General features: G+C 39.5%; 1 protein-coding gene across 4 annotated transcripts in view; it reads left to right on the top strand.

Annotated features, from left to right (window-relative positions):
* TMEM108 (transmembrane protein 108) overlaps positions 1–24,238 on the top strand; it is a 162,303-nt gene that overhangs the window by 54,764 nt on the left and 83,301 nt on the right. For all 4 annotated transcript variants that reach the window (XM_063420538.1, XM_063420512.1, XM_063420528.1 and 1 more), the window contains exon 3: positions 23,531–23,612. In XM_063420538.1, the coding sequence (XP_063276608.1) occupies positions 23,573–23,612 (40 nt within the window). In that variant the 5' untranslated portion in view covers positions 23,531–23,572. The remainder of the gene's footprint in view (positions 1–23,530; positions 23,613–24,238) is intronic.

The raw sequence follows: 24,238 nt of genomic DNA, 5'->3' as shown, positions 1-24,238 counted from the left end.
GCATGAACATACAGATTTTCGGAGCTGCCATATCCACACTGTTGTACAGATGAAGGAATGTGGGAACACAGTGTAAGCTGCTCTCTGCATTGTCTCCACTCATTTAGAGCAGAGTTTGCATTTGGGGACAGAGGGTGGTCCTTATGCTTTCTGGAAGACGAGGACACAGGTTCTTCCCAGCCATTGTGGAACTCTTGGGTGGGTGGGGAAGGTGCTTGGGGCTTCAGTGGAGCTCTTACTGCCTTCTGTTAGAGACAGAAGAAAGCTTTTGTTTTGTCCCCCTCCGTCTTTCTCTCCATTCCCCACATCAGAGCTGTGAAAAATCCCTTCTTATAAATACTCCTGAAATACGTGTCTGTATGTTTAGGTACACACAAGTGAGTGTATGTGGCTGTTTCTTGGATTGTGCTGGGGACGTGCAGGTGGTCAGCAGGTGGAGAGCACTAGCACACAGCAAATGACCTGATTAGTTTTCCCCTGTTAGTCCAAACAGTGCCAGCCCTGCTAGTTATTTCTGGAATGTGTTATAGCCACGTTGAGCAGAACAATTTTGTTGCTAAGGAATAGCAGCAACCACAGGGAAAAAAAAGGAAGGAAAACTGATTTCTAAGCTTCTTGAAACAATGTCTGGAGGGATTTCCCTCTGGACTTAGTACATTAATCTTTCCATCTCTTATCAGAATTACAGTGTATTCATGTTCAGGTATCATAGCTTGGCTGGGGGAACATTTGTAAACACAGACCAGTGTGTCTTCTCTGAGTATTAGGGGTCTTTTTATTTCAGGAAAGCAATTTGGCCACTTCAAATAAATCCTTTACATCTTGTGATTTCAGCTATTGGGAATAGCTCTGGCTTGACAACCTCAGGTACACAGGGCTTTTGTTTTTCCTTAGAAAAGGGAGAAAGATGATTTTTTTTCTGATGTGATGAGCACAACAGCACCTGATCTGCAGAGAAGCAAACCTAAGTAGTATGGTAGCAGCACAGAGTTCTTCACATCTGTCTGTCCTGTGGCACTCTTAATAACTCAGCAGAATTAATCCCAGTGGTGGTTGTAGAGAAGGACATGAGTTTGTCTGCTGTTGCTAGTGAATTGTAATATCTGTTTAGTTGCATAAACAGGTGCACTTTGGTGCTAAAACCTGTTTTCCGTAGCTGCTGTAGGTGGTCTGTGGGCATTCTACATGAACCTCTTAACTGTAGGTTTCTTAGCTGCTGTTCAGTAAATTGAATTGGAGATTGCATCTTTCTTGAAAGAGTACCAAGAAATAAATATGCAAATAAAGAAGGAAGTGGTGAGGGAGAAAAGTAAATCTGTATGTATCCCATCAATTGTAAGCATCACCTCTACACCAATATCTGGCTTAAAGCATCCACAAGAGCCACGTACAATTTACTCCTGTAATAGAAGGGGGACAGGTACTTTTCTGTGTGTGCTCACAGCTAATGGTCAGAAAACTGGATAAGTATAATATTAATACATAAATAGAGTCATAAGTATGAATTTTTGCTCTACATAGGTCCCTGTTTACCCTTTAGATATGTGCTACAAAATTAAGCCCATTTCACTAAAGAATGAAATAATAGAAAGCTTGGTCAAGAAACTGTTTCCTGCTTCAAGAGATGAATTCTCTGTAGCTATAACTTTTTTTGTATCACCAGAATTATAAAGCTGAATGTAGATTGTGTAAGTTTTATTTTTCTTGAGTATTACTGTCAAGTAAATCCATAAAAATGATTAAAAACTGGCTTCCTCTCGGCCCTTTCATTTGTAAGGAAACAAATGTGCCAGTCTCAGCAAACAGATGTCCACATCATAACAATCATCATCACAATTGGCTTGAAATCTTGCCTGTCTCATAAATGCATCTAAGGACTAAAGAGACGAGGAATTTTACCCCTCTTGGTCTCTCTAGGTCAGACCTGAGAGAATAGCAAAGGAGAGTAAAGAAATCTGCTTTGTTACTTGGGTGTTATATTGCATGGATTTTGAAATCCCATGACTCCTGTTGCTGGCCTTTAGGGATATCTTGTTATTAAAACAGACTTAAAACCAAAAATATGTAACAATGTGATTGTTACTTTATTCACACCATGCTAAGCCTGGGAGGGGGATGCATTAAGGATTTAGTGCAAAAGGAGTGGGAGAAGGAATTCAGTTTTATCCCCAGCCCTGGCACAGGCACTTGGATCACTGTGAAGGAAGGAACTTACCAGAACAGGGAGTTGATCTGAGTGCTGTGGGGCAATTTGGGGGAGCTTTGTGCAAATTCTTTTACTGATTCCTAAAAGAGTGTAAGTCAGACTCACTGGACATGCCTGAGATCTGGCTGTATGTTTTTCAGATTCAAAGATTGCATGAAAATGCAATTTCCTGAATCCTGTTTTTTTGTCCTTTCTCTGCATAACAACAACTCTTTAGAGCCAAGAGTAAATTTACAGACAAAATAAGGTGTTTAGACCAACACTTTATTGAAGCAGAGCTTCAGATTTGCTGTGGGTGCTATAGCTTATCAGCCACCAGCATATGCGAGAAATAAGAGCAGGATGCTTTGGGGGTGGCTTTGTTCCTGAGTGGCTTTGTGGATTTCCTAAAGCCTGAGATGTCTGCCAGTCAGTGTTGCTAAGTAGTGTCTCACTGTAGGGTGAGTGGGGAGATTGCTGGAACACTGAAGTCCCACTTCATGGATTATGGTGCTGTTCAGTGCCTATGCAAAGAACAAAGAGGCTGTATCTCAAAGCACTTTTAATAATCTCAATTGGATTTTTGGCGAAAGGAGTGGGTAATTTTAGACTACTACACTGTAGGGTAAGGTCCTGTACTCCCAAACTACCACAAAGTGTTTTCTCTAGTTTTTATCAAGAGTTCATGGTGCCATGAATGAAATCTGCTGTGGCACTGGGATGGGATGGATCTTTCCCTACAGTCCTTAAAGAACTGACTGTATGAGGAATCTTGCCACATGTGGTGTGCAATGCACGGCATGTGTGTCTTCTGCTTCCGGTGCTGTGACCTATCTTGTGTGTAGGACGGTGGGGGTAGGGAGAGGTGTCTGGAAAATATTTGTCTTTCAAAAAGACTACATCTTGTCTGCCTATACAGAAATGATAATGCTGAATTTCTTACAACGTTAATTTCCATGGCAACGAAAAATAATCTCATAAATGTGGGATTATTGCTTTAGGATCAAAGAGGGGAGAACCTAGGCTGTGAAAGAGAAAGTTCTCTATTTTAATATCTTAGTAGCAGAAGGAATGACAAAACAACTCTTGAGATTTGAGCACATTCTTCTTTTACTTCTTGATCACCTATAAACCCAAGCCTTAAATATTAAGCAAATAAAAGCAAGAATGTTAATCTCTCTTATTCTATTATCTTGTCAGCATTGTTCATTGCTTCTGAGTGCTCAGGAGATGATGATATAATTGCAGTGGAGCAATAAGGTATATCTAAAAGAAATCCCTTCTTCTTTCAGCAGTGCCCTCGCAGCAAGTGGCTGGAAGCTTTAGACCCCAAAAAAGAACATGATACTGTCCGTGTTGTGAAAGTAGGTGACTCATCCCAAACAGCTCTTAATGGGGACCCCAGTGGAAATATTTCTTCTAAGCAGGCTGGTTGGAGGGCAGCAAAAACATTCATGGGCTTGCTGAAGAATTCTAGATGGGATTCACTGCAGTTTTCACCATGGGAGGATTGCTGCAAGCATCTCAGTGTCCTCTGCTTCTTTTAATCACATGTCATTTTGAAGTTGTTTGTCTCTCACATACCTACTTACACATTGAGAAGCTACAGAGGAAATGTAGGTTTATAGAAAGGGGCTCACCAGCTGCCATTTTTCCTAAAAGAAAAGCTGCAATTTAACATTAACCTAGCAATTAAGCAAAAATTTACACTAACATGCTGCTTTCTTGCATAAAATCCCTCTCAGCAACTCTGAAAATGATCTGTGAGAAAGGTAATTTAATAATTCCCAGCATCTTTGATTTGGAAAAGCCATTTTCTGGCATGATTGATATTTCCTTTGTGTTAGCATGGGAGGCTGTAGAAAGACGAGTAATCTCTCTGATGGGTGTACTCCACGCTGGTGCCTGGGGTCCATGATACATTTGTCAGGCTTTAATTAAAGCTCCGGAGTTGAATTTCCACAGTAATTAACTTTTATTTTCTGTTATGCTATGTCTCTCATTTTTGACACTGACACTTTCCTGTTAGAGATAGGGGCAGCAATTGGCATGAAAAATAAATAATGTGGAATAATTTAAGAAATGGCATTGTATTTGCCATGACTTCTCTCAGTAGACAAAATCACATTTTCCTTCAAAGCTGTTTTGTGGTTAGCTACCTAATATGTTTTCTCTTCTGCATAAACACATATCCTATTACCTTGGTTACCCTTCCTTATGCAAAGTCCGATAGTAAAAAATCAACTTTTTTTTCTGTAGTATCCTCCATCCCTGTTACAACAGGTCTTTCTCATTATGTCTCTCAGAAATATTTTGCTACCTTGTGGCAAATCTTGACTTTCAAGCATGAATGTGTGCTTGTATTAATAGAAGTTAGGCACTTGTATCTCTCTTCTGCTTTTAATTCATGTTATTTTCACGCATACTGTGAAGTACTATTATGTATGTAGGAACACAAATAACGAAATCATGGATTCATTGTCATTTGGCTTGGCCTTTTAGGCTGAGAACAAAGCAGCCTTTCCTGGAACAGAGAAATGCAGACCTGGAATCCAGTCCCCTTTCTGTGTGAACTGCTGTACCTGTTGACAGACACACTGAGCTTCATTTTAAAAACTATGGGTTATTGTGGTTCTTTTTACGCTACCACAGCCTAAAATCTCCACTGTTTATAGACTCTCTTCTGATTTCCACTTTGAGTGGTGTCCCAGCTGGTTGTCACTGTGTCCTCACATGTTCCAGCCTGCATGTTCCTGTGCTCCTAGGTGGGATGGGTGAAAGCCTCCTTGCAGGATGCAGTAATTGAGTTAATAACTCTCAGAAAATATTAATTTCCCAGGTGTCTGGATGTTGTCACGTCTCACCCTCAAGAATAATCTTCCAGAGAGGAAGATAATAATAATAATCTTCCAGCTGCTTTCTAGCTTTACTTTTCTCAGGCCTGTTGGTGTAAACTAACTTTGGAATTTGCTTTCTGTAATTTGCAGCAGCTTCTTCTTTCCCAAATACTTGAAATGCATCCCTTGTTTCTAAACTGCAGATCTGGTCTTGCTGCTATAGCTTTGAAACAGGTGATGGGATGGGCCCTCCAAATGCAATATTACCAGTAAGGAAACAGCTAAGAATAGTATCACTTCTGAAATAAAGCACTAAAGATAATTAGGCAGAACAGTGCAGTAAATCAGGGTGGCACTTAAGGGCATGGCAAAGGCCATGAAAAAGAAAGGTAATAAATTGTATGGTGAGAGATGCTAATTGATCATTGTTTTCAATTTCAAGCTATGTCTCCAGATTTCATTTTAATATTTCTTGTGGCCCGAAAAGCAAATGCAGAGCTGAACTGATTGTGATCCGATAGAGGAATGGAAGCTGCAGAGAGACATGGACTATTCAGGCACCAAATTCCTGTGAAGTAATTCTGACTGGCAATATATTTCCAAATGTTTTGCATATCTATTATATAATATCCTGGCTCTACTCACCCCACTTGTCTTACAAAACTGTTCCATAACAGAATGTATCTGGGTGCTGTGAAATCCTGTATGATATTTTCTCTATACTTTCTGGGTTTTAATTTGTCTTGATTCTTCCTTGATTCCACCATCTTTATACTTCATGTGTCCATAAATTGTTTATCCACTGTCTATTAAAATTGATAATTGCAGATAATTTTACCAGCTCTTTGATCAGCTTTATCTCTGAATGTACTTCAGTGCTAGCATCTGTTTAGCAGTGCTGTGTCAAAGACTGAGTGGCATTATTTTACATGCAGTTGCTCTAGAGATGTCACAGGGAGGAATCTCATCTATGTGTTCCACTCCAGTACCCACTTGGAAGAGAAACTTGGGGTTTGTTTGATTTCTGACCCTGCTCAAGTTCCTTGATCTGACTTTGGACTAACCTGTGGTTAGTGACCCATCCTATACAGGACCTCGTCCCAGCTTTGTTAAGATTGAAAAAGAGTTTGTGTAAATGGTTACAGGAGATTCCCAAAGATGGGCCTTGCCTCAAATCTGCCATTAAACTGAATAATATTTCCTCCAGACACCTGGAGGAAATACTTGGAGTCTTGAAAAGCAAGAATTAATGTGCAGGGGTCATGCATTGGTAGAGAGGAATAGCCACTGATGAGGTCACAACTCTATAAACCATATTTGCAGCATTTCTTGGAAACTTGTGTGTGATATATTGTGTTTTATATCATTACTATTGATCTTTTTTGTCGTAAGTACATTTCCAAAGTGTCCTTCTTCATCTGCAGAGCATTTTATGCCATAAATGTAGTTCTTCCGGGATCTGTTTTCCACATAGAGCTATGACTTCATGTTTTACAGAGAACACTCTTACCAGGAGTAGAGTTTCCTGCCTGTTAATTGTCCTGTGATGGAGTTTTGCAGACCAGTCTGAGTTCACTTTGATCTTGGCTTCCCCAAGCCTAGTTTGATTGGGAAGCCCTGTTGCTGTCTTAGCTGCACTTCATCCAGTCAGCTCTCTCAGGAGGTTGGATTTATTTCCTAGAGCATAGGGCCACACTGTGTGGCTTTTGCCCTCAGCCAGCTCACATTGTCAGTAAAATATGTCTGTCCCTATCTGCATAAGGCCATGTAGATGTAATATTTATGTGTAGAGTGAATGTGTCTTGCCTGGGCTTGCAAGCTCTTGGCTCCCTGGGGAGGTACTTCTTTATATGTACACAGTGTCTAAGAGCAGCAGTTGTTGCCATTCCAAAACCTTTGGGATGTTTGAAACCCTGCCCTTCATGTGGAGAAACAGACTGAATGTGCATTCAAGATGCTTTTATGGTACATATCAAAGGTGAAAGCACACTGTGACATTGACTGGAATCATCCCATCACACAAGGAGGCTTTCAAGGCACCCGCTCATCATTTAAAGCATCTGTGGTCTTTCCTGACTCTTTCTGTAGCCAAAATATTGTCAACACAAGTTAGCTCAGCTGCTTTGCATCCTTGTGCTTAATATCTCTGACAAAATGATCATACGTTGTGAACAGGATTTAGTATTGACCACAAATCTCAGGCTGTTGATGTTGATACATAGATGTCTCAGTCAAGAAATGGAGAGAGGAAATAATGATCTGAGCTTTAAATCTATGTGTGTCATTTTATTCTTTTCACCTAAGGCTACAGGCTGCAGTCAGTCTGTGCATCTTAGTCCCGCTATAGCCATTTTGTCTCAAATAAATAGTTCAGTGTTCATGGCCAGAGAGAGAGACAGAGAAACTCAGCCTTCCATTTAGTGGAGATTCTAGGGCATTCTCATTATAGAGAGAAGACTCTGGTTTTGTGTCTTCTTTCTTCTCTTTTACTAAATGGGAAAATAGCTCTAGGAGGGCAGGGAAGAAAGCCTTTTGTTAGAGTACTCACCAGAATGATGCTTAAAGTACTTATCTAGGCTGTGGATAACTAGCTTAACCACCAAACTGGAAGGAGCCTTATTTTTCTGAGATGAGTTGAAAGGCCATTTTTCCATCCAAGAGGAATGGTCAAATATCTGAAACCTCAATAAAAGAAAAAAAAAATGGGGTGGGAAAAATATCTGACTCATCTCACTGAACAACACTTTCAGTTACACACACCATCAGAAAGTGTCAACATCATATATCACTCTTCAGTTTAATATTTCTACAGTTAACAAACCAGAGGTTGGGGCAACACTGCATCAACTCTGCTATTGCTGCAGTATTCTAGGCCTGTGACCTGAGGCAGTAAAAAAACAAGTCAAAACTTTAACTCCTGTCTAAGTAATGATTCTCCAAAATGCACAAGTAGGTGAAACTGGAGTAAGAAATCACATTACTCCTTGAATTAGCAGTTTGTGGCCAGTGCAGTTCCAAAGTGTGAATACAAGGGACTTGCACATATGTTAAGCTCCATACATCAATTGTCCTCCTACTGACATCTATAGTGCTGTTTGCATGGCCAGCCTGCTTCCAGAGCAGTCAGATGTCAGTAAAAGTGTCACAGACCCCAGGTAAGATAACTCTGAATATGTAGGTCTCATCTGCATTTATAGCACAATGGGAAAGACTTGACAGAGTGATGAAGATGTAAGAAATGGAAGCTTACACAATTCAGGTGCTGTGTGCTAAGTTACTCAGGCATTCTAATATAAAGACATGTCCTGTTTTTTCCTGAATCTTTGATAAGGATTATTCAAAGCTGCAATTGATTCATGGATAATGCAGACGTAGAAATATTTTCACTGGAATGCTGAGAGAACTGGTTCATACAGATAAGTTGTTAAAGAGGAATGGCACAAGATTTTCTTTCCAAGTGAATAATCATCTGCATTGCCCTCAAAATGTCTAATATCGACTTCTTCCAAAAAAAAGAACACCAGATTCAGTGGACCACTGCTTTTGTGACTGTGCCTGGTTTGTAGATCCAGGATCACTATGGCAAATCCCACTGTTCTTTGGTGTAAGATACACTGTTTTCTCAAGAAAACATGAAATGGTTTATATAAAGTCAATCTCACTCCCAGTCCTGACAAACTACTCCAGCACTGGTCTTTGTTTGCATTGTTCCATGTGCATTTAGCCTTCTGGTGAACAGCAAGTGAAAGTTTTGCTCTGCCAGGTTACAGCATGCTCAGTTGCACTTCTACCTGGTGGGAACAGATGTATCTACTTCTCCTTCTTCAGAAATGCCTTGCAGGGCTTTGAGACTTGAAATGGCTTATTATCTACCAAATAACAGATGTCTTCACAGATTAGCCTCTTGGAGTAAAAATACAGGCACACCATACAAAAGATGATGATTAGCTAGTTGAATAACAATAGACAAACTCCAATGCAGATGTACAGGAAACAAGGAAAGGATCAGACACTTATATTTCTGTTTTTCTGAGTTCATTATATACACATTCATTTTTACAATGACATCTTAATGTTAAAGCTGCCATTATGCAGCTTTCTGTTTCAAAGCTTCTAACTTATGATTTTTTCAAATTAAAATAATGTATTAATATTTCTCCCAATTACATGCTAATAAAAGACTTAATTCAGTTTGCATACAATTAATGCATTTGTTGCAAAAGTATTCCATATGTTACTTTAGTTAATTTCTTTAAATATATTTCAGTTAAAGATTTGCATTTATATCTTTCAGTATGAAGGAGATTGAAGAATGCTTCAGTGATAGATCTTGCAAATTATAATATATCTCTCTGTGTATGGTCCAGCAGAAGCCAAAATTTTGGTCACATAATTTGGAGTGAAGAGTCAGACACATTTATCTACACAAGTTCCCCTTCCTTGTGCTTTGCTTGTCTCCTTGCAAAGACTTGAGTGCCTGCTGATTTGGTGGGTCAGAGTCTTCCTGAATGCAGAAAACATAGACAAGGACTCTGTTGACCTTGAGTCTGGTAAAGGTTGCCTGATACCTATTTTAGTCTGTATTTTTTTTCATTTCAGTAAGAATAATTTAGTCTCTGAAACAAAAAGAAATTAACAGAACAGGGGGACAGGCAATCATGTTTAATCACGTTACAGTACCTTGTACTATTTTGTGGGATTTCCATGTCACAGATCAGGAAGTTGAAATCTGTTAGGAAGAGAGGACAATGCAGGACAAAACTAAGCTCTAACTAAGGTTAGAGCTTTTCTCATATTACTGGGAAACTACCACATTAGACTGCCTTCTGGTCTGCAAATTCCTTATGCAGGTATATTTCTTCAAATTTTGTGGTTCAGCTGTCCTAGGATTTTGTCAGTAGGGAGCATGCTTCAGATGGGGGAGATACGAAGATTGTGGCCATGGCCCAAGTGGTTGCCTTGGGTATTGAAGTGATTAAGAAAGGACAGGGCTGGGGTATGGTCACCCTGGAAGGGAATCTAGGAAAGGGACAAAGAGATTACTAATATGTGTAAATAAAGTGTTGAGACAGAGAGAGAAGGAGCAGAGGGGTTCTGAGGAGGAGAGGATGGGACATTTAAGAAGGGATGGAACCAATGCACAGGAGAAAGAAACGTGGACAGGATTCTGGGAGTAGGGACCAGACCAGCAGTAAGGCAAGGTCAGGTCAGCTCAAGGGTTAAAGTCTGGGCTCAGAACAGAAAAGGCTCCAGTTCTCTGGGGGATTGTTTTTATTTTAATTTTTAAAAAGTCATAATTTTCTTTTTTTGTTTTTAAACTGTGTAAGTTACACTTAAACTCCTTTTAAGGGTACAAAGCAAAGCTCACTTAAATATGGAGAGATTTCAGTCAACACTGCTCAGATGAATCAATATTTTATTTTATCATAGTAGTTCATTATGTTACCTCTTTGTCCTGTAACTGTACATCATTCAGAGCCAGCTTTGAAGCCAGCGTTATTAATTTCCTGGAGAGCACTTCTGTGGCTCTCATTATTTTGGCATCCGAGTACTTTAAAAACATTAATGAATTTATCTTCACGATGTGCCGATAACGTGAAATGACATTATGCACTGGAGAAAATTATGCACAGAATCATAATGTCAACAAGGGACATTTAATTTAGATGCCCAACTTGAGATGTTCTTGCCCTGACTTTCCAGAAACAGCATTGGATCATCCTCTCTTTGTTCTGGAGTTGGCTTCTGCTGAGTCCATCACAGTTGGAATTGCTCCACGCTTCCACAGTTCAGAGCGCAGGTGTTACATGCTCTGCTCTAACCAAACAAAGAAGATGCAATTAATGACTGCCTGCATGGAGTTTGGGGTTTTTGACCAATGCCTTAATGCCTTCTTTGGCATTAAGGCAGAGACAGAATCCAGTTCCCCAGGGCAGCTTTCCACTGCTCTAGGCACCATGGTCGTTTTCCAAGCCCTTACCTCAGTTTTGTTGGACTGTCTGTCCAGTGCCATCAGTGGTGAGTGAGGCAGAGATGCAGCAAACATCTTGTTGTGACCTTGACTTGCTGAATGTGTGCAGTCAATCCTTGCTCCTGCACTGATTGAGGCTGTATATTGAACTAAAAACCAAGGTCTATGTGTTTATTATTTGCATTGTCACAGCATGTACAGACCGTAGCCAGTGCAGATTTCTTGCACTGCTGGGATAGATTCACCAAAAGGGCTCTCATTCCTCCATATTGATTCATATCTTCTGTAACTCTGTTGTGGCAATCTTTGCATACAGGAGCAGGGGCTCCTGAAGCAGAGAGAAGCTGCAATTTTATTTGAAAAGGATCTTTCATTGTGTCCCTGGATGGCCTCAAATTGTGTGAGCTGATTTGAGGATAAGGTGGGAACCATGTCACAAAATACACCTGTGGCTGGACATCTGTCTTTGAGCTTGCAAGGCTGAACTCATGGATCAGAAGTGCATTGCACCTAAAAGACACAACATGTTTTCCCTGATTTTTTACAGCCTGTAGGAGCAAAGCTGTGGTGCAGTCAAGCAGGACATAGAAGTGACAATCTCTGTATCACTGAAAGATTTTTCTGTAGTAGGAAAAGAGAGCAATATAAAGGTACAGAGAATGTTTTTCAGATGCACAAATAGAAGTTAGTCTCCATTAACTTTCACAGTGAGAAGGAGGAGTCTCACTGAAGTCTGTACCTGCAAAAATGCTGCTGCAATAATCCAGTGTCCCCCACATCCTCCCTGTTCTGTTCAAGACCTTTCTTCCCCATTTTCCTTCATCAGTTCATTTTCATATTGAATTGCACTGTGGTGGGACAGAGTCACTGGAATTACTCTGGGTTTGCGGTCAGCAGCTCAGAACATGGCTTAGTCCATGTCAGTGGCAGTGTAGCAAAAAGTATTGGACACACCTGAAATGGCCCTCATCACATTTTAGATGCAGACAGTTATTCAGGCGCATGTCTATTTATTAAATCCACCTATCAGTCCTTCACCTAAGCAGTTCTCTTTCCCTGTCTAGGCTCTTCTTTACTACTGTCAGGAAAAAAAACCAAAACAACCTTCTTCAAGTGGTGGCATTAGCTTGCACTGCTCTATGAATCTTGAGCCACGTGCTGCATCTGTACTGAAATCTCTTGTCAGGGTCAGTGGGCTTCACCTGAGGAAGAACACCTGAGAAAGAACTTCACAGTCCCAGGCAGTAAATGAGAATTTTCACTAACCTATTAGAATAAGCTGTGCATCTGAGCATAATCTTACTTGACAGCATAATGTGGTTTTAGATGCTGGTGTTTTGAGATTTCCCTTTTTTTTTTTCATATGTATTTCCTTCTGGCTTACTTGCACCTCTGTATATGCCAGTGAACCTTTTGAAGGAGGGAAGATGAGCTGTTTAGCCAGTAGCAGTCTTGCTGGCTGCACAAACTGAAAAGGAAGAAAATAAGACACATGGTGATCTGCATGCTAAATCCTCTGTAAAGCTACAGACCTGTCATGTAGAGCTAAATCTCTGTCAGTGCCAGGTTTGCATCTTACCCTACCTCTCCTTCCTTTGCCTTCTGTCCCCTTCTCCACAGCCTTAAGTTGTAGACATCACATTGACACAGACTAGGGCATTATTATTCCTCAGAGTTGCATAAAAAGTGAATTTATATTGAGTAAAACCAATAAGCTGTACTGCTCTGACATTTAATTTTCTTGGAAATTCTTCATATTGAATCAGACAGCACTACATGCATTTTCAAATGAAATCCAGTGTTTGCACTACAGTAACCTTGTAGGCAAAAGAATGAATAATTTGGAAATTACCAAGAGCCTATTTCCTGCCTTCCTCCATACCTAAATGTTTATGTGTCTATATTTCTGTGTGATACCGTGTTAAATTTTTGTTTTATTTCCATCCACTGTCTCAAAATGGTGTGCAAAATAGTCTTCTATAAAAAGGGTTGCTGTTAATGGCTGGGTCACTGGTTGGTAGTCTCCTATTTTTTCTGTGTCCATTTCTTCCTTTGACATGAAACCCTGGGAAAGTTGAGGATAAATAAATGGTGTCCCTTGAACTTGACATGGCTGTAATAAACTCTCAGATGAAATGTCAAGTCTAAGCAGGTGTACTGTTCCATTTTCCAGTGTCTGTTGATCAGCCCACCAAAGCAGTGCAGTCATATTTCAGAGCTCACTTTATCTCCCTTCTCTTCTTACCATATTGAATGTCTGATTATAAAGGAGGTAGTAAATGGCTCTGTTAAAAGGAGGTTTAACCAGAGGGACGTAGGTCAAGACATCATCTTACTTTCTGTGTCAAATGATCATGCATTTATGCATCCATCCATTCAGATCTGCCAAAGATGTTCCTAATCTTAGAGCTGAAGTTGTTATAATTTCATAGAAGAAGCTAGTTCAGGCAGACCTTGTCTTTGAAGTGATGGACTTCATTTCAAGATGAACGTGTGCTCTAAAATAGCTGAACAAAGGAAACCAGCAAACACTCTAGTTGGGATTGCCCCTGAACTAACACCCTGTCATGGAGGCAAGAGAGTCTGGCAGAGCACACAAGAAGGTCTTAGAAATGCCCAGCCTTTCACATCTGTTTACCATACTGATATTTTGACAAAAAGTACTGTTATAAACCATGTTGGGTTTTCTTGGGATTTGTGGTCTGTTGAAAAAGCTAGCAGTATAGGTTAGTATTAAATACATTAATGCACCATTGAGACGGAATTGTTAAGAATTCAGAAGGTGGTTATGCTTTCCTACTGCACTTTTTTCAATTATAATAAAATGTTTCTTTCAATCTTAGGTACTTGTGTATGTCTATTATAACCTGTCATTGTGGAATTAGATCCTTATGCTGTACTTACACATTATGATTAGAGCTGGTTCAAAATATTCAATCCAAAACTGACATGGAAATAATCTTGAACATGTATTTTGATGGGAAATATAATATGATTTTCTTTTGACTGAAAAGGAAAAGGAGATCTGTTGTACAGGCTTATTAATTTTTTCTTCTTTTTTCTTTCCTTTTTTTTTACCTTTTGTCACTGGGAGAGTCCTGCTAGTATAAATTGGGAAGGAAAGTCAAACAGAAAACATAGCTATCATTTACACGTATATCCATAAACAAATATATATATGCAATTTAAAATTACAATAATTAATGCATTGCTTTTTATTTAATTTTTTGGCAACTGAAGTGGTTATGTTCTCCTTAACTGTGGGATCTTGTTTGGTACAATAGGATGGGCCACAACCAAAATACACAGGCAGGGCACTCTGACGTGGTTCAAAGTTCTTTTTCACCTGTCTTCAGTTCTCAGAAAGGCTGGGTCTGTGGGCTGGGCTCAGCCTCTGACAGAGCCAGGAGAGCACTACATTGCCATCCTTCACTGGTGATCATTTCCTCTGTGCTTTGTAGATGTAAACCAGCCTAGGGAGTTGAGAGGCAAGGCCGAATGGATGGGTCTTGGACTCGGGTCTGCTGTACTTATCTTACAGCAGGTCAGTTGAAGTTCCCCTAGAGATGGTCCAAAATTTAATTAGCCTATCTTGATCTTTTTCTTCTTTCATATCCCTCAATCTCCTTAATCTTTACAGTCTCTTGAGGAAAGTTAGTACAAGAGACCTTTTTTACAGATGAAGTTTTCAAAGCCAAAACCCAGTAAGTGAGATTTCTGTCAAAACAATTAGAGGCACTTTCATCTCTTAGCTTGCATCTTTAGTTCACTGTAAATCACATAATGCTGATGCACAATATTGAGCCTCCTTTGTGGTGGTGTCTTAAGGATTGTTTGTTTAGCTAGGTAATTGTGACATTCACTAAGGGGAAGACGATCTTGCAGTTAAAATGTTATATTGAGATGTTTCCATCTCTACTTCTCCTTTAAAAAGGAAAATCTGGGGCCTGTGTAACAGTGTTTTCGGGACTCCGATACAGATATGTTTGACAGCACAGGACATGCTTGCATTTTGGAGTACTTAAGCATCTTTGGCCTGAATTTTAGACATGCAGAGCATGCATACTCCTCTTTGTGTACAGCAGATGCTTTTCATTCTTGAAAATTACACCCAGTCAATCCATCTTAGGAATACAGTGCCATATTGTAAGAGAGGGAAAATAGTACCTTCTCTTTTGCATGCTTTTTTAATCTACTTGAAATACTTGCATTTAATCAAGCTGAATGATGTGAAAAGCCTGGTTTCAGCTGCTTCACAAAGGTAAACCCTTTTCTGACTCTCCTGTGTTTATTACAATGCAGGCAAAGCTATTTGCTTGCCTGTCCTTTACATTAAGTCTTTTTTTATTGTATATCCTACACAATGGGAACAAGAGAACAGTTTAACACAGCTGCAGAGAAGTTAACCCCATAAGCCTTGAATTCCCTGTAGCTGGAGAAAGTTCTAGGTGAGATTCCTTTTACAGATGTTGGCATCCTCATTTTCAGTGTTACAGGCTGAAATCAATTAATTGACCTTCAGCCCTTTGAAACTCAGTGGAGAGAAACAGCCCCACAAAAGGAATGGGCCCCTTCCTCCCAAGGGAAGCGTTTTCAACAGGGCACAGGCATCAGGCTGCAGAGGAGCCAGTCCACCTACTCATTGCAGAGAGAGCTTCAGGGAGTAAATCAAATGGCACATCCACAGTGTGGACACTCTGAGGCCCATGAGATGCCACAGAAATCCTCCAGGGAAAACCCACCATCACGAGTGGTGTGGAAGTAGAGCTGGTTTCTACATCCATTCCTTGCTGTGAATGAGAAGGAAGAGCAGGCTGTATTTTCTTTATTTTTCCAGGAGTTACAGAGACATCTTTACTAAAATAGTCTTGTGTGCCAAAAAAGTCTTTTAAAAGGCAGGAGAGCTTCCAGTGGTTATAAAGTTTTCCTGTCAAAGGGCAGGCAGTTTACACTGTTGAATGCTTCCTTGGTGTACTGCAGCCTGTGAAATTTTCATCATGAGCTTGAGATGAATATTAAAAATCTTTCTTTGGCTTGGCTGTCATAAGATCCACAAAGAAAATTTTGAAAAATTACACAACTGAGTCTTAAATTTGTCATATTTCATTTTAAAAAAGGTCTTTTTACAAGAGGACAGTGAAAAATGCTTTTCACTATGGACGTTTTCTGTACAACTTTCTTGACTCAGTTGTTCCACTTTTTTTTTTCATCATGCATTGTGAAAGATTATTCTCCTAAGAACTCAGAGAAGTTGGACTTTTTCCCTTCAGTCACCCAAAATAGCATGTTTCAAGGTGCATAATAAAATTTCAGTATCACAGTTTCAAACACCCATATATTCACAGGTATTGAGGGGATTGCTTACTGGGAAAGAGAATATTGCTAGGTGTCCACAGAGATTTCACAAAAATATTTCATTATTTCATCATTGGATATTTTATATTCAGCCATATACAAGTTCTAAAATGAGCACAGAAGTCTTCCCCTGCCCACCCCTAATATTTATTAATGACAAAATTCTAATTATCCCTACAGGTGCTAATTCAGTTTGATCTTTATGAAGCTGTTAGCTTCTCAGGGCTCCACAGACATGAATGATGTAAGGAAAGGCTTCTTTGTTTCTTACTCTAAAACTAGACAGACAGACGCACTCACTCATGTCTTTACACCACTGAAAACAAGAAGCAACCAGAACAACTGTTCAGACTTTTCTCCCACTGAAGCTGCCATAAGAAGTATTTGCCAATAGTGGGTAATTAGGAACAAAGAAATAGTCAAGAAATATTCCCTTGCACCATTGATGTAGTGTGAAGGACACTTAATAGCCTAGTGCTTTATAGTTTTTCTCATCTCCATCTCTGGGACTTCTCAGTTTTATTTAGCCAAGAGAGTAGCCCTGTCTGTCACAGCTTTTCCAAAATGGTCATCTCTCTTGCGAAATATCTTTAATTTCCACCCAGGTATTTTTCTTCTCAGTTTTCCCTACCCTTTGAATGATTGCCTTTTGCTGTTCAGTGATTGCTCATGAGATCACCATAGAGGCCAAGACATTAAATAGCCAAAGGCGACAGTAGTTTTACTCGGCCTTTTCCAACAAAGTCCTTCCCCTGGCCATGGTCACTTAGATGTAGGGTTCTTCATGTCCATCTGTTTTTATGACAGTGAACCTCAAGGGTTCCTTTCTTCCCTCTCCCTTTCATCAGCGCGCCCCAGGTCTGACATGTGTATAAAGGAAGATGGTGAAGGGTGAGCTAGCTGGCAACATCCTCCACTTGCCAAACAAATGATAATAGTCTTTAAGTGATCATCTTGCCTAGAGTTGTTCATGGAAACACTGTCACAGTTGGGAGGAGGGCTATGGGAACATAGGAACTGTTATGTTAGAGAGATGAGGGATAGTTAATGATGAAGTAGGGAAGCTGAAGAAGAGAGAACAATTGCTGGCAGGTTTCCCTTGTATATCAACGCTGCTTTCTCTGTGTGTTTTTCTTGACTGGTGCTTATCTTTGTGCTTATGGGGATGTGTGCGTCCAAACACCAATACAACAAACCACAGCCAGCCTAAGGTCCAGTGAGGATTGTAGATGCTGTGCATCTGAATTCAGAGGGGAGAGACTTTGGGAAGGTTGTTTATTTTCTGGTTTTGTTTTTTTTTTCTGGATGCTCTGAGGTTCTCTGCTTCCAAGTTTGTGTCACATAGGATGCAAGAAAAGCATGGTAGTAGCTCTAGTTCAGTTCCCACCTGACTATTCCTTAGGCACATGTGACAGCCCTGCACTCCACCACCAAGACTGATTTCAATCAGCTTTCAACCTGAGGGTTGACCCTACTCTTTGGAGACCTTAGGAAAGCCAAGGGTGTACACTTCTCTGGGTAAGAGTGGAAGTAGATTTGAATTTCTCATTCTTAAATCTGCAAAGAGGATTCTACTTCAAAGAGTGCTGAAAGATCTAAATATAAAGTGGACAGAAATACAAAAAATTCTGCACTCAGAATGCTATGAAGAAAGGTGGTAATGGTGGTTTGCATGTTCCAAGCAGTGGGAAATAAATCACAGCAAACAATGTGGCACATGTTGAACAAGAACAGAGAATTCCTGCTCAGAGGAATCTTATTGCTGCCAGTTAATCATCTTTTTATTAGCATGCCCTGAAGCTTTTTGGGATATAAATTTTGGAAAATAACATCTGGATCGTGAAAGCAGGCCATAAAATTAAGAAACAAACACAAATGAAACACAAAGTTGTGCTTGAGCCCTGTGTAGTCAAGAAGAGGACCTGCTTTCTTTTATGAGGCACACTGGAACAGAAACCTGTGGGATGCAATGGATGAAGACCATGGTGGTGGAATTTACACTGGAGGAGTAACTCCTGGGAGTAGTCTCAGCTCTGTTGAGGAGCCTGTGCTGTTGATGTCTTGTAAGAAATTCATTGAACATCCTGGGTCAATATTATATTGAAAGGATCAAGGCTGAAAACTGTGGTGTAGCACTTTCTTGTTTCCAGAATGATCCATAGCAGACACAAGGCAGTCCGAGATAACATCATGATTTAGGTGCTTCATGGATGGGAGTGGCATGTCTTTTGCCTGTCTCCTCTTTTCATTAACATTTTTCAGCTTCTTTATTCTAGTCTCCTGGTTTCCATTTGACAGACAACAAAAAAGAGTTCTCTAGTGACTGCTAGCTTTGACTCAACGTGCAATCTTCTGTTCTTTCTCCTCTATTTCTTCTTTAATTTAAGGCCTGGTTGGCATTTTTTCCCCATCAGACATAATGAATGGCTGGGAGCTGTCTGCTCTTTTGGACTCTTGTCTTCAATCCATCATTATGTCTTCATTGTCCTCTTTAATTTAACTGATATGTTGAGGGCATCACTTACTGTGAAAGACAATATTGCTAGCTGTCCACAGGGATTTCACACATCTATTCATCATCTTGGTAAGATAAACTATTTGTGATATTGTGTACTAAAAAATGCAAAATACGCAAGTCCATTTCAGAAACCAAGTGCTTAACCAGTATTTTCAAACACAGGTGTCTGTGGCTAGACATGTGACACCTTTTCTGGATACAAATTTTGTTGAATTTAACTATGGAAGATGAATATTTCAACCTTGAAATTGATTTGACTGCAAACTTGCACTAACTTTATTGCTTTGTTTCGAAGTATGTCAGTAGGTACACCAGTATGAACTGCAATAGAACTGAAAAAACAATCATAATTACACCTTTATTTCCTGGTTCTCAGAAGGAGTTCAGAGCAATTGGGAATATGCCCTTTCACTTGGAGGCCAAAATCTAGGAAATTAACTTTAGAATACTTAAACTAAAAAAAAATCTCAGGGATTGGGTATATCTGTATCAGATTTGAGATTCTCTCAAATACTCAGAATGGCCTCTCAAACATTAAAGCTCAGTATGTTTCAAAATTAGTCTTTTGGAGAAGTCTACTCTCAAAAACCTGAGGGAAATGTTGAAGAAATGAGTGAGGAGTATAAAATGGATACAAAAGTCAGAGACTCACATTAGATTTTGGATTATTGAAGTTTAGCACACATTTTTGAACTCATTTTTTTTCCAAGACCATTTCTTTTTCTGCTCATTCTTAATTTTTTTTCTTGTAAGTGACAGTTTGTGTATTTAAAACAGGTGGTGATATTTTGGTTTTAAATTCAACTGCCCAGAGTCAGGAACTGGCTGTGTGTCTGCACTTCCCATCTGCATATGCACAACTTTGCTAATCTATTAGTGCCTAAAATTACATACTCAAATACCTAAGAGAGCATGGGCGGGTGAACTAGAGCACTCTCAGCTATCAGCCACTCAATCTGTAACTTTCTTTGACTATGATAAATAAATTTACTTACAGAGAGGAGTATGGTGATGGCTGGATATGGGTTGATACTCATAGAGGATATTTCCTCTGCAGCTATTGAAATGCCTGACCGTGAGATTTTGCTTTTCTTCTTAGAGGTACAGAAGAATTTCCATGATTGGAAGGTATTATTGTAGAAACCGTGGCAACTTCAGAAGTCCTTATATATGATAGGTATATATTTGTAGTATAATAATAATAATAATAGTCATTCAACCCTTCATTGCCATCTCTCAAAAAAGTCAAGGTAGTAAATGATTGTGTGGTAAAAATGGCAGATGAAATTCCTTGATGATAATTGCAAAGTCACATCCACAGGCAAAAATTAGTCCTGGCTCTAAATATCTGAGGAGAGGCTTCAGAGGAGTTATTGTTACTTAGCAGGCAGCTGTATAAAACAACAGTGTAGAGCTCAAGAGCAGTGACGAAGACAATGACAATTGTAGGCACAACTGGGAAGAGAGTAGAGAAGAAACAGGAAATATCACTGTGCAGTATGAAACTCCAGTACACACTCAAATTTTGGTGGCTGCATACAATTTTGTTCCCTACTCTTGAGATCTGGAATGGGTAAGTTGAGCTTAAGGCATGTCAATTATCAGACATAAGGTATATCTTCCTTATGAAAAAAGAAAAAAGACAGGAATTCCTCAGCTTGAAAAAGAGATTTTAAATGATCTAATGAAAGACTATAATGTATTACTTAGAGGAGATAAGTGAGGAATAATTATGCTCAAGTTAAAAAAGTATGGCACCTTAAGAAATTTATTCCACTCAGGCTTGCTGGAGATGGAGCAGTCTACGGCAGGGTGTAAAGATTACCTTGCACTGAGGTTGTTTCACAAATCATTTCCCTGCTGTCCTGATGGCAGCTCATGTTTAAGTCAGGGTAATGGGCTTGCTGGAGCTTTCACCTGGGTGGGTGCAGCAGTGGTTCTTCTGTTCTCATTCAGGTCATCATTCAGGGACTTGATAGGCTGGCTCATCTGCCTCCAGTTTGTGCAGCCTTGATAGTCATTGGGAGCAGTCTCTGCCTTTGGAAAACCATCCCTGGTGTTCCTGGGATTCCAGAGTTATACAAATAAATCTTACTAGATGTCTCTTGCCTCACAATAAAACAAATCCTTGTTTTGCAAACATTTCCTGTACATAAGAAGCAGAGTATTAAAAACTGTGGAAAGTTTAATTGAAGTATTTTCTGCACGTTTAAATTGCAATTAGTTGAACTAGATGATCATTGTGGATCCCTTCTGACTGAAATGTCCTCTTCTATTAAGCCCAAATCACACAGTGGACTCTAAAGAAATTGAGACATTGTAAATTCATGGCAACGTTTCATTTATGTATGTTCACTGAGTTCTCTATGTATAATTTCATGACCATGTGGTAGAAAGGATAAATCTTCTATCTGAGACCAGCAGAAGAACACAATGAAGTTTTCCAGTGATAACCTCTGTTTCTTTGTCTGTATGCACACTAGTTCATATTCTTAGCACAGGGTAAATTACTTGTTTAAATAAATACATAACAGAAGCATACAATTTATTTTAACCACAATACCAGACTTTATGGGCAAATACCTTTATTTATTATGGGTGGCGATAATGTGGAGGTGGAAGAGAAAAAAAAATTGTGGTTCACAGCCAAGAACTGCATCATATCAACATTGCCAAGCATAGTTCAAATTATAAAGTCAATAATGTGGATTTAGGGTTGCAATTTCAGATTCGCTCTTTTTTCCATTGTATTCTTATGTCTTCACATGGGTCAATGCTTGTAAACCCTGTTTTGGTACAAACTTAATTTATTTGTACTTTGTGAGAATACTTGGGTATATGGTTTCTACATTGTCAGGGAATAATCTGGTTCTTGTCTTTTCCTGCATTTTTTTATTAATATCTTGATGGCTGCTAAACACATACCTTTTGTATATGCATGTTGGAATAGTGCTGTAATAGATTATACGATGTCTATTTATACATAAAGACTAAGGTTTTTTACCTCATCTGTTTCATCATTTGGTAAACCATAGGGAAAAAGGGATAAACAGAAGTCCCTCAGCAAGTTTCCAAGATAATACTAGAGAGTGAATCGAGTGCCAATTCTGATTAAAAATGGTAAGCTAATTCACAGGTGATTTCTTCTGTTTAGGAGAAAACACCTTGCAAATGCTGACATTTCTGCAAGTTACAGAGATGTTTTTAAGGTCCAGTTTTAAATGGAAAGTGTGGTGGAACCCAAACACACAGCATTTGTGCGCATAAATTTCCATGTGGAATAACTTAACAAAGCCCAAGCATCTTTTGTTACGGGCAAGAAAAGTCATGATCTTTTTGACTTTTCCACATAGAAGTCAAATATTGCTCTGTGTTCACAAGCTCTGCAGCATTTATGCAGTTCAAAGGTGTTATTCATTGGTTTCACTTGTTTATCTCATGTCTTCAAGACTGCATTTTAAATAAGCTCTGAAAGATTTATATGCATGTTAAGACGACTCAGAAATGTCCCTAGGAGATCAGAAGATGAAAATGTGTTGAACTGAAAGCTAAAGGATACTACATGCTTTTTAATACTGGCCTTTCGAGGAGGTGATCTCACTGTCCTGCTTTTCACAGTTGGTGCTGAATGTTTAGCAAATTCTTTTTTCTGGAAAATAGAGCTTGAATGTTGTGTTGTCTTTGGGTACTCAGTGAGACATTGCTCACAGCAGTGCTTTGGGACCACATTTGCTTTCACTTCTGATTTATGCATTTATTTTCCTCACAATGTGAATAATTAATACCAGCGTGATTGGGATATATCTTTTCATAATATCTTTTAAACCGAGGTGAAAAAATATCCATGTCAAGTGTTTGAAAATACCATCTGAGGACACATAAAATACTATTAGTTGCTCCCCGAGTGGGCAAAGGCAGGGAGGTAGGGTGGTCACATATCTTTGCCACATCACATTTTCAGGCAGGCACAAGAATTATGAGATCCCCTTTTGCACCAAGACAGTTCAGTTTAGAAGAAACAGAAAATGTCTAGAGACAAAGAGAAGGTTCTCCAGCCTAGGTAGCTGGTGGGGTATATCAGGAAGGAATGTAACCTACAACAGCTGACTAAAATGAAGCTAAAAATGACAGGACAAAGCTGCCCTCTGTGCTACCATTTCAGCAGAGTTTGGGATCTCCTCTTCTTCGGCACAACTGAAATATTCATTGGGAAAGGAGGGGGTGGGCTTTCTACATCTTGTTCTTCTTGAGGGATGTGAAAAGGGGGGGCTCAGGGAGAAAACTACAGCCCCATGTGCCCAGCACAGCTGCCTGGGGGTGTCTGCATGTTGTGTTTGCTTCTCCACTGAGGACGCTTCCTCCAAACTAAAAAGTCTCCTATCAAATTAATTTTATCAAGCCATAAGCATGACATGAAAGTGATTTTCAGTGTATTTCACACTCTTGAGACATTTTTCCCTGTTTGGCCATAACTCTATCCTTCCCTGCCATGCTGTTGGAGAGCATGGCTAAAGCAAGCAAAGTGTAATTAGGCAATTTCTCAATGCTTATCAGTACAATTTTCCTGTGAAGCTTCATCTGACTTTGTAATGAACAGGTAAAACCAGGCAGCCTTTATTTTTCATACATAATTTTATCCTTCTCTTGACTTTTTTTTTTGACAGAATCATGAATAAACTGGCAGACCAGCAGGACCACATGATACCATGAAGAGAAGCTTACAGGTCCTCTATTGCCAACTGTTTAGTAAGTAAATACTAATTTTTATTCTGTAAGAAAGAAACTATTCAAATCCTTATGTAAGATAGTAATATTTATGCAGGGCACAATTCAGGGGAGTACTTAACCACGTCTTGCTTCAGGTACCTGGAGGAACCATATGGAAGTTAAATTACCCTGTTGTCTGTGATATTTAGCAATGTATTAAAAATGAGTTAAAGGATCAGCTGATGCTGCAGAGTTTTATACAAGAATGTATGTAACTGATTTGCTGTCTCTTGCAACTGAGGCAACTGTCACCCTCAGAAAAATGAGATGTAGGTATAGAAGATGGTGGCTGGATGAAATAATACAACATTTTTGGAGGAGGAATCCATCCCTCTTAACATTTCTGGTGGTCACCACTCAATAAGATGTGTGAGTGAGAAGTCTAGGCTCACACATACCTAACTTCTGTGTCACTTCCTGAGATGAAAAGTTTCCTTTTTTTCTAAGTTTTGGCTTTCAGAAGAGTCCATCCAATGTGAAAGTCCAGCAAAAACATCAGGTGGAATTTAGACTGTGTAGACAGGGTCTGGCTCCTGGCTGTTCATGGAAGTAAAGGAAGGTTTTAGGTGTAAAACAATATTGACACTGTTGGGGCATTTTTGTAT

Source organism: Prinia subflava, chromosome 1, assembly GCF_021018805.1.
Source record: "Prinia subflava isolate CZ2003 ecotype Zambia chromosome 1, Cam_Psub_1.2, whole genome shotgun sequence".
NCBI classification, from domain to species: Eukaryota; Metazoa; Chordata; class Aves; order Passeriformes; family Cisticolidae; genus Prinia; species Prinia subflava.
Note: the sequence above shows the minus strand (reverse complement) of the source record. Positions and strands in the feature narration are given on the sequence as shown.